Source organism: Corylus avellana, chromosome 7 (assembly GCF_965113065.1).
Source record: "Corylus avellana chromosome 7, dhCorAvel1.hap1.2, whole genome shotgun sequence".
NCBI lineage: Eukaryota > Viridiplantae > Streptophyta > Magnoliopsida > Fagales > Betulaceae > Corylus > Corylus avellana.
This window is the reverse complement of record NC_142496.1, coordinates 4,847,210-4,864,085: the sequence shown is the minus strand read 5'-3', so window position 1 is coordinate 4,864,085 and position 16,876 is coordinate 4,847,210. Positions and strand designations below refer to the sequence as shown.

The 16,876-nt window shown below is 36.7% G+C and overlaps 1 protein-coding gene and 1 pseudogene across 2 annotated transcripts; both read right to left on the bottom strand.

Annotated features, from left to right (window-relative positions):
* Window positions 1-288: 288 nt before the first annotated feature.
* Window positions 289-1,696, bottom strand: LOC132185838 (U-box domain-containing protein 21 pseudogene; annotated as a pseudogene).
* Window positions 1,697-5,966: 4,270 nt separating this feature from the next.
* On the bottom strand, window positions 5,967-15,226 carry LOC132184119 (extra-large guanine nucleotide-binding protein 3). 2 transcript variants are annotated; one of them, XM_059597625.2, is made up of 8 exons: window positions 14,026-15,226; window positions 13,780-13,917; window positions 11,435-11,539; window positions 11,136-11,321; window positions 10,079-10,277; window positions 9,417-9,661; window positions 7,081-7,250; window positions 5,967-6,945 (listed from the first exon to the last, which is right to left on the bottom strand). In XM_059597625.2, exons 1-8 carry the CDS (start codon window positions 15,034-15,036, stop codon window positions 6,363-6,365), a joined length of 2,637 nt encoding a protein of 878 aa, XP_059453608.1. In that variant the 5' UTR covers window positions 15,037-15,226; the 3' UTR covers window positions 5,967-6,362. The 2 variants fall into 2 exon arrangements, with proteins under 2 accessions (XP_059453608.1, XP_059453609.1); XM_059597626.2 differs by having other exon boundaries at window positions 10,079-10,256; window positions 14,026-15,225.
* Window positions 15,227-16,876: the final 1,650 nt, after the last annotated feature.

Here is a 16,876-nt window from a genome sequence, read left to right as displayed (position 1 = left end):
ACTCCAATACTCCTTTTGCATCGTGTTAGGCGGCTTGCGCCACTTTGGCACGGTTCACAATAAAGTAGATTGGGATCCACAACAATTATATGTCTGAATTTCAAGCAATTGAGCAGATAAGGGCTCTCATATAAGATCTTTCACATTATCTGCTCAAATTACTAGCAATTCAGGCACATAATTGCCGTGGATCCTTATCCCAACAAAGCAGTACTAATTACATATGTGAATAAATTGGATTATAGTAAGAAAATACCAAAAATAAAGAAGTAATTCTTTTTCACAATATCAGAATGACCTTTTGAGATTCTTGAAATCTACAGATTCAATGCATTCCAAACCAGCCCTGTAAGGATTCAACAGTTTCAGAAGCTCAGTTGCTTTCTCCTTTGTCTCATCCCCACAACCAACCTGTATGGCTAACAAGAGCTTCTGAAAAGCACCCACTTGAAGAGCCTCTACCAGAACTCTTCCTTCATCCCTTCTTCCATATTTGCAGAGCTTCAGAATTGCAGAAATGGAAAACACAGTTGCCAATTCCGACACCCGCAAGATTTTCTTCACCAACACCGGCACCGTCAAGGCATTACTTTGAGCTTCTTCTCTCCCTTCTTTGCAGCTGCAGAGCTCGTCAAAGACACCCAAAGCCCTCTCACATATGCTCTTCTCCGACTCAAAAATAATCTCCAGCAATGAAGAAACAAAACCCATCTTCACAAATGCTAATTTGATCTTCTCGTTTGATGAAGAAACCATGTGGAAAATTACTATGATAGAAGCTTTTGTAATAGCTTGACTGATTTGCTTTCTAACGAATTCAACTAGTATTTCATTGATTCCTTCAATCTCCGAGAGCTTATCCACAAGCTGTTGATCACAAGAAAGAAGCTCTTTCAATGCTATTATGGAGTTTTGCTTTGGTAAAATAATATCTCTGCACCTCAAAAACCAGACAATGCAACGTAAAGAAGCTGAAGATCCCAAGAAATTCTGGGCTTCTTCATCAATTGGAAACATCCAGTTCAGTGCAGACAAAATCTCTTCCAACACTTTGTAATTTCTCTCAACAGAGTCATTTGCAAATGCATCAAATGCAGAAGCTAATGCAGCCGCAGCTCCGTTTGCAACGATGCAGCGCCTATTACGCTCACTCTCAGCACCCCATCTCTCAATTTTCTCAACAAATTCCAAACACCTGAGCTGCTCGAGGTGCATCGCCGAAGCTTTAACGGCGAAACAAATCTCCGAGACCTCTACCGGCGTGACCGGAGTTCTGGGTGTTGGGATGCGTTCAACTCCATAATTTTGATTCTCCACGCACCACTCTTGGATCATTTTCCGGAGAGTATGGTTAGGAATCTGATCAAAATTCCTCAGAATCTGATTCGTCGCCGGGCACATAAAATTCCCCGCTTCCAGCCAGGTTTCGATGCTTTCACGATCATATGTAATCCCAGAAGACAATGTTACAGGGTCTTTCATCAAGTCAAGGGATATCGGGCACCGGAAATGATTCGGGATCACCAGCTCGTCCTCGGAGTTCCCTGGATGCTTGTTGCCGGCATGGCGGGCCCCTTTTCTTCTTCTCCATGCGCCTAAAACCATATCTACACAAATCTAATCAAACCAATTAAGAAGATTGTTTACTTTCCTTGTTGCTCGTGAAAACCGTGATGAGAGGGAGGTAATGGGGTTTGCAAACCGTGATGAGAGGGAGGTAATGGGGTTTGCAAGTGATTTCTATCTATATATATATATAGAGAGAGAGAGAGAGAGAGAGAGAGAGAGAGAGAGAAAGGTTTGAAGCGTACAATGGCGGTGTTCAACGTTGAAATAGAGCACCAAAGAATTCAAAAAGAAACGTTCAAATTGAGAGAGAGAGAGAGGTTTTGGTTAGACGTATTAGAGTGAGATTTTGAATGTTGACCGTTGAAAGGTTTGAAACTACAAATCCAACCGTCAAAGGGGTGGAAGGGTAAAAGTAAGCCCTTTCAAAAGCACAAGTAAACCAAAGTTTGGGTCTGAGATGAGCAGGGATTTAAGAGGTTTGACCCGTTGACCAAGACTCCAGAATCCAAGTCCAATCCTACACCCTCTCCTCCTACCTTCATTTGTGCGACAAAGTCTTAGCCGGGGCCTTAATTGGTAAGTTTCTTGTTAGATCAGGGACTTGTAAAATATAAATATAAATTAAGGGTTGATTTTTATTGTCACCTCATTTCAGTTTCAGTTATATATCAGTTGTATTACACTTTACTAAATACCATTATTCTAATGATATATATATATATATATATATATATAACTCTAAATCGCGTAATCAAGTTATAAATTATAGCTTTTTAGAACAACTTGTAAAGCTCATTCTCAATAAGAAACCAATGTAAAAATTATAATTCACCCACTCAATATAGATAATTATCCACCTACCGTTAAAATATTAATTAAATGATTAAATTCTTATGAGTTTAAACTTTTAAGGTAAATGGTTATTTTTTAACACAGTTTTAAAGCCGATATCTTGAGTTTAAACACACACCTTCTATTTTAATAAAATATTCCATGTAATGAGCCTTATTTATCCATGTATACAAATAAAATATTTAATTGGAATAGTATGAAATCAATACTCAACCTAAGGATCACTACTTTGATAACATTTACTTCACCATTATTTTAAAAGTTTCAAGTGGTAAAAAAATGTTTTAACATTTTAATTAATATTCACCGAACAAAGAAACTTAGAAATAATGTCACAAGCATACTTCGTTAAGAGAGAAAAAGCCCACAAGAAAATGGAACCACTTCTAGTCATCTAGCTTAGGAATGAAATCCACTTCTATCTTTGTGGCTTGTTTGGCCCCTTAGAAAAAGGTGTAAGTCTAGGGCCAGCTCAACCCTTAGGCGGATTAGGCGGCTAGTCAGGGCCCTTAATTTAATAAGGCTTCCAATTAATAAATATTAATTAAAAAAATTTCATAAAAAAAAAAATTAAAGCCCTTTCACCGTCCATATTCTTTAAGTAAAGTCCCCTAATCATTGTAAATAAGTAATTTGAAAAAGGCTCCCAATTTAATAAGGCCCTCAATTAAAATAATAAAATAATTTCCATAAAAAATAAAAATAAAAGACCTAATTGCCGTCAATATATATGCTTTAATTAAGGCCCCTTACCTAATTGAAATTTTTTTTAAAAAATGCATTAATATCATTTCATTCTTCAACATTTGGAAATAAAGAAGACTTAAAAAATTGATAGCAATAAATAAGGGAATCAAATAGTAATAAAGACATTATTAAATAAAATCCAATATTAAACGTTCCATTCTTGAAAGTTGTGGGTAGATATTTTTTTTTGGCTTTGAAATGAGCATTGAGCAGCCAAAATTTCGAACAACAATAAATTTTGCATCCCAAAAAGCGAAAAAGAATTATTTTTAAATAGAAATATAATATTAATATTAAAATAAATATTATTTAATTAATATTTAAATATTAAAAAAAAAAAAAAAAAAAAAAAAAAAAGAGACTCGCTTAAACTTTTCGTCTTAGGCCACAAAATATATCAAGCCGGCCCTGAGTGTAACACAACAGGAGTTTGTCTAGCTTTTAGGATTTGTTTTTATTCATTTTCCTCTGTCTTCTCGGCATACAAACGGAGAATTATGCTCCTTTTTTGCCTAAGGAAAGAAAAATGTGGCATAAACGTGAGGAAATTCGACTATTGGAATTATTTGGTATATTGTTGTCTTTTTGGATAAAGTTTTCTTTCAAATTAGGTTTGAAGAAATTTCTCAAACCTATTCTATAAAAATGACATGTCTTCTACATGTGAGAAGCATATGTTTTTTTTAAATTGTAAGGACAAAGCTTGAGAAAATTGTATTAAAAAAATATATACTTCTTACATGCTATTTAAAAAATATTTGTTTCTTACATTAAAAGTGACACATGTTATTTTTGTATAATAAATTTAAAAAATTTCTTTCGACCCAATTTAAAAGTTAGATTAAAGTTGCATGGAAATGTCCATGATCACACATGGAAACCTTCAAAATTGCTTTTTGAATCATAATTATTAAGGAAGAGTCAGTCAACTAGTTGCTTTAATTCATTGATATTGATTTGTAGTCTTCGATTTGTATTCTATTCTTGTACTTTATCTCTCAACTTTCGAGATCAGTCCGAGAATGCGAAAGCTCCATGCAAAGGGGTTAATTTGTATATTTTAAACAAACTTCACTATTTTACTATTATAATCTCAAAGTTTAAAAGATATCTTGTGTTTACGATCTCAAAGTCTTATAAAGCGAAGGTCACTAGTTTGAATCTTTCATTTTCCTTTGTGTGGGCATGTAAAAAAAAAAATAGAAAGATATCTTATGTTTTAGTTCCTTTTAATTTTAATTTTAACGAGAAATACTAAAATATCCAAATTACTCCTATCAAAATTTGCCTCCTACACGGGCTATCTTGTGACCTAAGGGTCACCCTACCCACAATTGTTTTTTTTTTAAGGGTAAATTTATATTTTTATAAATTTCATAGGGATATAAGAAATATTTCACCCAAGTGCCATTTGATTTAACTCCAAATCCTAACGATAGCGTGAAATAATAAGAGTTGAAATATTGAATGCCGAAATTACAAATTTTTAAACATAGAATGAGGTGAAATTAAAGGGGTCAATGTCAATATAATGGGCCACTAAGGATGTCAGCTGTAGAGCGTGGTAGTATATTATAATTTTAAGTATCTCACATGATTTAAATACAATTTTAATCATGTGTATATAAGCTTTTAGATACTATCCCCTTATAAGTTAGTTTTCAAAAATGAGTTCTACCCAAAATTTATATCATTTACGCATCTCTTTTAATGCACATTAAAGTTGTAGATGAACCTTTTATATGATTTAATTTTCGTTTTTTTTTTCTTTTCTTTTCTTTTTGTGCTGAATGTTGTTATTATTGGAAGAATCTTTATCAAGTTATGGAGTTGCTACTATGTATGTTGTGTCTTATATGAAAAAGATGAGACTGAACTTGCAACTTGCAAGAGACACGAGTTTATCATTTACAAAATTATAAAACAAAAATAAGGGTTAATTACCTTTTTAGTATCTAAGTTTTCATTTTTTTTTTATTTTTTCCCACTTAAGTTTCAAATCGTATCACAAATAATACTTGACTTATGGAAAAAGACCAACGTAGAACTTCCGTCATATTTTGTCAGTCTAAACAAACAGAATGCCATGTATCATTACATATAAGGTGAGGTGACCGAACCACCCCCAATAACCAAAAAGAGGTATCCGAAAGCACCCACAAAGGCCTTGGGTTACAAATCACATTAACCATGCCTTGGAAGTGACTTTAAAAATTGTCATTTGAAAATCAAAAAAATGTGTATTTTTAAATTGCAAGTAAAATACATTTCAAAAAATACACAATTTTAAAAGTTAAACTGTAATTTTACCAAATGTTTAACTGCATTTTTAAAAATCACATTTTCAAATCGCACGCACATTTTAAAGTTAGTATTTTTAAATTAAACCTAAACAAACCTATAAGTTACAGGGGCTATACGGACGGCAATGATGCTAGAAACTGTAGCAACTGTTTCGGGCATGTTGGGAACCGGTAGGCATGCTGTTGCACTGCAAGTCACTAAGGCGTTTCGAGTACGGCGGCTGCTGGATCAAAGCCCTGCCGGAAGAAGCCTAGAATGAGCGCATGCACCTCATGACCTTCGTGGAGGTATCCAAGCCCAGGTGGTACGACCGCGCTCTTGTCCAACGCGTTTTCTTCGCCGCTTATTTCCACTGGCTCTCAATTTTTTTTTTTTTTTTTTAAAAAAAAAAATGCAGAACTTGGGAGTCAGAGGACCTGAGTTAAACATTTGGAAAAATTATAATTTGAATTTATATAACAAAAAATGCATCATATTCAGCCCAAGAGACGACAAATCAAAGGTGAGTTGGTAAGCAGATCACCGAAATCTATCGAGTTGGTGAAACCCCCACAATGAAGGTGCTATTACAGAAATGAATTTCTCCAGCATTTACAATAAATCTAATAAATTTACTCAAGAAAGTTCCTCATTTGTGACGAAAAAGAAACACTATACAGGCAAGCAAATTATGCCAAAAAAAAAAAAAAAAAAATCACTATCTTGCGAATCAGAATGAGCTTATTTTTTTAAAAAAAAATCACTCAACAATGCCGGTCTTGCAAGTTTAACACAGCATCTTCACAGCCAACTTACCTCACTTCCTCTGCTCAGTCACGTCATAGGAAGCAAAAAATATCCACCAGATTTTTCGGAGCAAAATGGCAGCACGCCCCAGCTAAGCAGACAGATCATTCCTGTCTAATATATGGAGAGGAACTCAGTTCTGTGCTGTAAAACGAATCATCCCCAGTGATTCCGTACAGATTCTCATCCTTTTCTTCATCCCACTTGAGGACCTCCCTCGTGTACTTGAATGCCTCATCGATTGAGGTCCGCTCTCGAGCTCGCGTCTGCCCGACGAATAACTTTTCTCTGCTTAAGGATGAATATAGCTCCTTGAATTTGACTGCCACATAGTGGTATGCTTGCTGTGCCAGGGACTGATAATTGTGATGGGGCTTCAAGGGGCTGAAATCCCTGAACCACTCACAAGCTGACAAAGGAACTCGGTTTACCTTGTCTTCAAAGGCATCATATTTGTTCAGAAGGAGAACGAAAGGGGTGTCTTTGAAACAAGGGTGCCTCACCAAACTCTCAAACAAATCTCTGCTTGCTAGCAGTTTATTACGAAGAGGAGCAGTACCATGGCCCCACATCTGATCATAGTCACTCAAGGGAACACAAAATAGCACTGCCCTAACATCTTCAAACATTTCCAGCCATTTGCAACCATCATGTAGTCCTTTGGAATTTATGCGAATTAGTTGGTATCTGTGACCCAAAAGAAAAGGAAAAAAAAATTTAAAAAAAAAAAATTATTGTATGGTAGTTTTAGCATTGCAAGACAAAAGCAGGGAAAATATGCAACAATATATGTATTGAAGGAGAAAAGAATCGAGGTTTTACTTGGTCAAGGGAGGCAGGGATTCAAAGTTCTCATTGTATGCTTCAGACATGGGGCTTCTATCATCAAATGAGAATTCCATGAAGGAAAGCCCATTGCTCTGAGTGACTCCCTCTGCATATAAAATGTCCTTATCTGAAGGTTCATACTCATTGCTTGATATCTCTATAGCCTGTAAACAGCAACACACCAACATCACCAAGACTATTAATTTGTATGAAATATTGGATTTTTTTTTTTATAAATGCAGAAGGAAAAGTAAGTACGCAAAGGGAGGAAGAAAGTTGAGACAAAATATACATACTTAGAAGAGGGAGTTGCTCGAAGTATGAAAATGACAATGAAGAAAATGACATTGACTACCACTGTACACAAAACTTTCACAAAGTTGCGCTAGGATTGCCTCTCAGCCATCTCCAACAGGCGACTAGGTCAACTATTCTTCTAGGCATACCCTAAGCTAACCCAACATGACCGAAAATAGCACTCCACAAAACATTGGCAATCTCACAATGGAGTAGAAAGTGATCCACAGACTCCCCTTTTCTCTTACACATACATCATCAGTCAACCACATAGATGTGTTATTTCCTTAGGTTATTCATGGTGAGAATCTTCCCTAAGGTGGCTGTCCAAGAAAAAACCGCTCACCTTTTGCCACCAAATACTCCTCCATGAGAAAGGAGTGCTATCATGAGGTACAAGGACGTTATAGAAAGATCTAACATCAAACATCCCTCTCATCTCCCTGTCTCAATCTAAAGGAATACAACAAATTAAAAAATGAGGCAAAGGTCTCTACTTCCCAATGGTGAGCTACTCTGATAAAGCTTACAATCGACTGGGGGAATCACTAGATAATTCCAAGTACTCTGCCATAGAAGCATCCTTTATGTGAGTCTATACAAATCTAGGAAAGTTTCCTTAAAGACCTAATCCCCACACCACATGTCATGCTGGGATCTATTCATGAATGTTAGGTTTTTAGTATTGGTTAATTCTAAAGACAATGGATGGTCTCTTACGTGCTTTTACCAGACAGCTTTGGTCATTCATCTTTCGCAACACCAACAATGGCTAATCACACCAAGACAAGTTATCAACCCAAACAAGAAGCAAGATCATTTACTAGCCCAACCACAAGGTAATCAACAGGACCACTTAATAAAATATTTAATTCCTAGGTATGTGTTAAGTATTACAAGCGCTTCAGTGCCCAACAAAGGCAAAATATAAAATATGGGTATGCTTACATCATGAAAGCAACTTTTTATTTTTTTCACATATGGCAAGCAGCCCAACCGTCCCTTGTTTCATAAGTTCACGAATGATTTGGCCAATACAACTGCAACCCCCCTTCCCCAGCGGGAACCTCTTAAAGCCTCATATAAGATCAAACAATGAAGTTGAAACTACAATTTAGTTTCCACCTCAACCTATTAGCCCCTTTGCCATATATTAGAACACAGGATATCCAAAAAGACAATCAACAGAATCTAACTCTCAATTGAGGAAAGTGCAAACCAACCTAAGATTCCATAACCCACCCACCCATCCTCCATAAAACTCAATAAGAGTGCATACAAGCATCTTTGTCTTCTGCTATCAGGTACAGTCTGGAAACATCTCCTTCAAAGCAAATTCCCTACACCATACATCATGCAAAAACAAGCTCTTTTATCATTACCAACCAGAAAAGCAATGAAACCTAATAACATCTCCAACCCATCCTTATACTTCTCCAAAGACTACACTCACGGGTACTTCTCACTGATTTTGAATTCCACTTACCACACACTTCTCCATACTTTATGCCAGTAACCGTCTCCATAATGATCCTCTCACCAAATACCCATCAGTATTTTGTTTTTCAATGAAAATATATATTTCTCTGATAGGTAAACAGAACTGATGCACCATATAAAATTAAACCAGTGAAGTCACCCTTTGACCCTTGTTTATGGGAGAAGGAGATGCAATTTGATTAAAAGACTATATATTATAGACCACTATCCTCCCTTTCTTCTTGATTATATTCTTGGACTAAGAATTATTGAGTTCGTTACATTTGCATAATATGACAAACGAAAAAAAGGATCAGGGAAAAAAAGCTAAACCAGGAAAGCTGTGACCTATAACAAGTTGCAGGAAATCTGCAATATAGTTGCCAACAGAAGAAAACATGAATACATCTAAAAAAAAAAAAAAAAAGAAAAAAAAAAGAGAGAACTTATGGTAATGATTACTTGCAAACCTAATGCATAGAAGGATAAAATAAGAGGCTCCTCAAGTATCTATGACTTCACAACGAAGCAAAGAAGATATAGTTAAGGCATACCCGATCTAAGAAATATTTGGCAACATCAGGAAGACAATGCAATTCCTCTCTTCTCTTGTATGTTTCCTGAATGGCAGGATCCCTCCAAATTTCTTCTACAATTGGAGCATATTCACGTGTAGCGGCAGGGAAGAAAGTATCCAAGTCTCCCGTAGCCACAATATCCAGTAACCAGTCAGAAAAATGCTTGAACTTTTGATTGATTGAATAGATGCATTGCTTGCTTTCATCAATTCCCCTTTCACCTATTTTCAGATCACAATCAACTGCTTAGTTCATTCTTGCTAAGAGCAAAAAAACCTCTAGGTACATGTAACCCTCTAGGTTCATGCAAAAGTTCATTCTTAGTTCATTCTTCCCAGGAAATTGTTAAATAGAAAAGAACAAAGAAGGAGTTAAAAGATATAAGAATACCAAAGCACTAGCTATGAATCGAAATCCTTTTTTTTTTTTTTTGATAAGTAGCTATGAATCGAAATCTTATAATAGTACAAGAACAAAATATAAATAATAACCACAAGAATCTTGAATATAAAAAAGATGCAGCAAAAATGGGTACCAAAAAGGAAATCACACGAGTAATCAATACTTTTGCTTCATCAAAGATCAATATTTCCACCATAAAAGGGACATACAATGTAGAAAAGAGTAAAATTTTAGACCTGGGGCAGGGTCTTCAGCATTCAAAGCAATAGCATTTCCCTCTATCAATGCTTCCTCTTCAAACTGCTCTCGTGCCTCAAGTACTATACTAAGATACTTGTACATATTGCTTTGAATCACAAGCTTGATATTCTGCAGCTCTTCTGGAGTGAACCTGTTCCCGTACAAAAACCTGGCCTGTTCATGAAAACAGAAATTCTGGGCATTGAAAGAAATGTGATACAGATTAAAAACTATAATGTGCTCACACAAAGAAATCATTTTATTGAATTGAGCAATAAAATTTTAGATAGCAAAGGCAAAATGGCATTAGCAAAGAACCAATCTATTGTCAGTACATTTTAAGTTTAAACCATTAAGCAGATGCTTGGCTCTTCTCAGATTCTAACTAACACTATGTTTATTTGAAGAGAGAGAGAAAAGGATATTTGGGCCCACCATAACCAATCTGCCCACAGTGTGTGGATTGGGGGAGGGAAACAAGTTAACAAAAATTTTGTGACAACATTTTTATTCCTGTTCTGAACAAATTATATCCTAACAGTAAAATTTGGCTTTACATTTAATATCCTTCCTTTTTCCCTTCCCTCCTACCAAACCATGAGAGGGGAAGATCCTCTCACTTCTCCTTCCTTCCTCCTACCAAACATAGTATGCAACATTATGTAGTACTAATATGTGGATTTCAACCAAAAACAGCATGCACTAATCACATAATCGAATATGAAGCTAATGTAGGCCTACAGTCAGAGTAAGAGAAATACTTTCTGATTGCCAATTGCCAATCAATAGGCATGTCAAAATGCACATCCGTTATAGGATAATATAAGGATTCAAACAGAAACAATTGGTACCCCGTTTGTTTTAATTACATCAATGAAATTCTTAAACATTGAATTCACTTACGACATTTAAATTAAGATGCGTACTGACATCAGCACCAAAAGAAAAAAAGATGATAAAAAATTTTTATAACACAGACAATATAATAAAGATGGCACAAAAACAGTACTTTTTCTCTTTAATTCTATAAAGGCACTAAAACATGTGATATACCTGCTTGAAGATGGTGCTGGTTCCAGATCCTTCCAACCCAAATAACAAAAGTTTCTGGACTCTTCCCTGCTCCAAATACTCGGGTACAGACCTACTCGAAAAATTAGTTGAATCTTCTTTTGCTCCATGAAGATTACTAGGTGGAACAGGCAATGAGAGTAAAGAACAAATGAAACGAGTGGACGCCTGCCTACCAAAAACCAAACTGCAACTGTATAAAAAACCAACGCAAGTCCATTTGTTGAATTCATAACATGAACCTGACAAGAGATATATCTAATTCACAGATATGAGAGAACCTTTCCCCATATATTCCCTTTAATGTTATTTTGACCTTCTTCCTCATACGATCCATCGTCATACACCCAAAAATGAGTGTCCCGCGGGCACTGCACCTTGGCCAGCTGAAGTCAATAACACACAAATCAAGTTCCAACGGTAATGATTGGGAAAAAAAAAAAAAAAAAAGTTCCAACACTATTGACAGCAAACCATAAGCAGAAACCAACTTTAAAAAAATGGAGCAACCTAGAAGTTCTCAAGCAACACTTCAACACAGTACACTTAAACCCCTATTCATATTTAAAGGAAAAAAAAAGGTTTAACATTAGAACTATTGTATAATCAGCTTTGAGAGATTTGCCTCTTAGGAATTTTTTTTTTGATAAGTAAACCGACAGTAAAAAGATTTGAACGGATTTGCCTCTTAGGAATTATGTATGATAACTTGAATATGATAACTATGAGATAGCTGTGCAATCGTAGTTCCCATTCGAATGTGACAACTTCAAACTGGTTTAATTGTTAACCAAAATCTTGACTTTTAAACATTGGTTTTCTCCCCATCTATATAATAAGCCTCATAAGCCACAAATTTCATAACACCTTGAGGCCATTATTTTGTGCTCTTGGAGAGTGCCTTTATCTTCCTACACCTTAATTTTCAAACCTCTCCTTAATTTCACTAAACCATACAAGACAACAGTCCGCCACCAAAGTTCTAGGTTGCAGATGAAGCTTTATTGAGGAAATGCCAGAGTTTTGCAGCTAACGCGGTAGAAGACAAACAGGTCGTTTGTTGGGTATAAGTCAGGTTTCTACTACAAAGTTTAATAAACTAATTGTAATTGTTTATTCTATAGTGGATAAGTTTCCTGGAGTTGGCTAACCCCAAAGCGGTTTTACTTTTGAAGAGTTCCTCAAGAGGTTTTCACTTCATTACCAAATTCTTGTGTCAACTTTATTTTATACCTTCTTGGATTTCGGTGATATTTTGTGTGGTTGAAAATTTTTAATTTGTTGCAATTGTTGTGATTATTGAGAAAACACTTATTCACTCCCCTCTAGGTGTTATATGGGGTCATTGGGCGTTTTTCAGGTCATGTGGCCTTGCTAAAAAATGGAAGTGCAGAAACAGCAAATAATGTCAAGCTTGTCAACTCTGGAAAAGGATTCAATGGCTAATGCCAGCTAATGGCCATCTTCTCGGTTCCAAAGGAATCATGAGAAGACTTTTAATGTACCATTGAGGAGAATCCATCGAGAGTCTAACTTAATTTTTTTGTTGACTGGCTTAATGTGCACTTAAGAAACATTTCAAAAGGTAGATGATGCATATTCTATTGTTTGTTGCAGAAATATATTGAGAAGGGAGGCTGGGGGGATGGGGGCATGGGGTGGCTGCGCCACGGATGGTAGTTGGCCAGACCTTTTTGAGGGCTTTCCCTACCAAACAAAATCTGAAATCATTATCTGTCCACCTCTATGTCACTTTCAACACGAGATTACTTCCATAAAAGAATTCAAGTCAACTTGATTTTCTAAGTCTCTTCCAACTGATTGTTTCACTTGATCCACATTGACCCTTTAGTCTTCTGAATGCATTGATATTAAATCTCTCAGTCAACTTGATTTTTCTAAGTCTCTTCCAACTGATTTTTTCACTTGATCCACATTGACCCTTTAGTCTTCTGAATGCATTGATATTAAATCTCTCATATTATATATGATTTGGAATCTTGGATGTTGGTATTGAAAAAATGTATCTCTGTTGAATTATCTCCACTTTCTTTCAAAAACACTCTAGCTTTTGCATATATCTAAACCCCTCACATTCAACTATTTACAAAACATACCCAAAATGGCAAACCAGCTTGGAGCAGTGACAGAAACACAAATTCTTAAGGGGTAGGGCTGTATCAAAGATGTCCAGGTTCCAGGACAACTGGGTAGTGGCTGGAGGCAAGTTTTAGATGAGCTTCTTATATTGCACTAGGAAATCTCGATATAGTACTGAAATGAAAGCTTTTAAATTCATATATATAAATTTAATTTAATTTTAAAAAAATAAAAATTAGGAAACGTATATATAACCTGTATTGGTTGTTCCTTTATACCAGGTCATTACAATCATTTTGTGAAGTTTTGACGCAGCATATGAATCATTTATTACAATTCGTAAATAACAATACAAAAAAAAAAAAAAAATCTGCTTAGGGACTCACATGGCTGGATAAATGGTCTAAAATCCGTTGACTCAATTTCACCATGATCAATTTTAACATATTCCCAACAGAGTAAGCTTTTGAGTTAACCATAAGTGCTAGTAAATGGAAATCGTGAGTACAAAGAGAAACACACATACCTTCAACACTCTGAGCTCAATCTTGGTGATCTCACGACCATTTATGTAAACTTTTGTGTTCCCATTACTCGCATCCTGCCGAAGCTTACCCCCAACATTCAATTTCGCACTGATCATTCTATCAGGCTTCTCTCCCTCCTGCAATCCAACCACTCAAAAACATATAAACACAACAAACCAATAAACACATACAAAAATCACAAACACCATCCAAATTCTCAAACCAAATCCTCCATTTTCTTTTACCTTTCCCCAAAGCCCAGAATCCTTATCGTACCAATACCGGCCAGGCTTCAGCTTCTGCGGCGGAATCGAACACCCCAGAAGCTCCGCCAATTCCTCCTGCCGCAACTGCTTCCCATTCACAACCAACTGTTCCGGCCTCAGCTGGTTCGCCGCGCACTCCTTCTCGGCTTTCATTATCTGCTTCACCTCCAAGGGACTGCAAACCCTTGCCAAGATCCTCGAGCTCTTCCCTAGCCCGGACCGCCTAGCCTCATCGATCGGCTGCCCAATGCAGCTCACGCACTTCCTCCCCTCCGGCATCGACCCCATCGCTTTCAGCACGCAATTGCCGCAGTACCTTGAGGCGCACACTATACAAGCCTCCCTCTCCCTCAACCTGTTCCCTCTCCCGCACCTACTACACACTCCTCGCTTCTTCCACGATTTTTTCTCGCCATTCCTCTCCACCGACATCGGCGACCCGAGCACGGACTCCGAGTACGTATCCGATTCGTCCTCTTCGTACTCCGAGTCCCTCGGCGTATTGAACGTCACCACCGGACCTCGCTTCCCTTCGACCACATCAGGTTTTCGCCCCGATTCCGAGTGCGGATCTCTAATGCCGTTCGCAAATTCCGATTCTCCGGTGCTCTGTAGCTCGAACTGAGTTCTCGAAGCCGAAGAGCATCTCTGGCTCTCCACTGGAGTGTTCAGCTCTTTGCTACTACTAAGACCTCCATTTCTCGCCCGATTGAACCTCCCGGCCCTCGGAATAATCGGCATGGCAACCGGAATAGAAGACAGGCCCGAAACCGAAGCCACCGAAGAACTGCGAATCGAAACGGAGTCCAGGTCCAGTGGATCAACCTTAGGGACTTCGTAGGAAACCGGAGGCCCTTGGTACTCGATCGCGATTGAGTAGTCGAGCTGCTCCTCATCCGGCAACGGCGCACCTGCCGGTAGCATCTTTCTCAGAGTCTCTTCCCACGCTTTTCCCTCTTCTCCCGCCCCTGCTGCTGGCTCTGACGCCATACCGGGGCACTGTTTGGTTCCCGAGAAAGCCCGGGAAAGTGAGAGAGAAAGTAGTGCAAGAGAATCAACGGAAAGTTCTTCTTCTTTCCGAGAGATAGAAAAGAAAAAAGTCAGAGGCGGTAGTGTTTGTGAGGGAGAGTTAGCGGAAAAGTAAACGGATCGAGTTGAGGAGAGCAAGTTGCAGTTAGATTCTGAATTTCTGATTATTATTTATTATTTATTATTTATTTAATTGGTATAAAATATTATGAAGAATGCGCGTGTTTTCAGCAAATCAAGCTGCTGTACCTGTACATGCTGGCTGATCATTTATGTTGTTTGAAAGGCGTCCAAGGAGGCAGGTGAAGAAGGGGTGGATTTTTTCAATCCCACTAAAATTAAAATATGGAAGAAAGATCAAACACTTCTTCTTGGGGAGGAAAAACAAACAGACCAAAAAGGGTAAATCAAACAAATTATGATACAGTGCGTTAAAACTTATTTTTAAAAGCTAGCTTTGCGCATTAAACTGAAAAATAAATTTAACTGTTTAGTAGTGGGTGACATCAAGAATAATGCTACGTAACTGTTACGTCAGTTTGTAATGGAGTTATAGTAAAAGTTATCATATGCCTAACAACCAATTCTTACCTGGTTTTGTTTTAAATTGGGTTAGAGGAAATCTTAATTTATAAAAATGACATGCGTTTTTAAAGTATGTAAAATTACATATTTTTTTAATAATAGGGACAAAACTAAAAGAAATTTTACTAAAAAAATATGTGATTTTCACATGCTAAGAGTAAGTAACGCATATCATTTTTATAGATTGGGTTGGAAGAGTTTCTTCTAAGAATGACAATTTTTTGACACACCCCGTGACCGGGATACGAAAATTATGGGGTTAGTGTTTGGCATAAACGAATTGACCCACTTTGGCCCGTTTATGAAATTATATATATTTTTTATATAATAAATACATGTTAAAATAGGTCAAACGGGTCGTGTTCATGTCGAAACGGATCAAAACGGGTTGTGTTAGGTTAGGTCAAACGAATTATACATGCCGTGTTTGAGTCTAAATCGGTCAAATAGGTCGACCCATTTTGCAATCCTGTTTATTAAACGAGTCAAGTTGATCATGTTGGGTCACTCACTAGTCGTACTCATGTTTAAGGGCCTAACACGTTTAGTTAAATAGGTCATGTTCAGGTTTAGCTTTATTGGGTTAGCCAGTCGACCCGAACGCAAACCTGAGCCAACAACCCAAAAAAAAAAAAAAAAAAAAAAACATAGATTCTTGTATCTTACATATATGTGATAAAAGTGAAACAAGTACAAAAATGATCATGTAACCTCGAACAAGAATTGACCACTAAAAGAGAGATGGTCTAAATTTTTACAAAGCTCATCCACTTTTGATCCTACATGAGTACACACTTCAATTCTTTAATTTCTTTCTTTTTCTAGTCTTTTCTCTTATTTCTTCTCTCTCTCTCTCTCTCTCTCTCTCTCTATATATATATATATATATATATATATATAAAAGAGAAAAGTCTACTTAACCCTCCTTAAACTACCATTCCAGTGACAATTTACTCCCCAAACTACCAAAATAATGACAATATATCCCTCCAATACTAGCAAAATGATAAAATTACCCCTATAAATTTTCAATAAGACAAAAATACCCTTAAAATTTGAAAAAAAAAAATTAAATTTTAGTATTTTTGTTTTTTTTTTAGTAAGGGTAATTTCGTCATTTTGTTAAAATTGGGGTTACATTGTCATTGTTTTAGTAGTTTGAGGGGTAAATTGTCGCAATTAATAGTTTGAGGGGTAGATTGTCATTGGGGTAGTA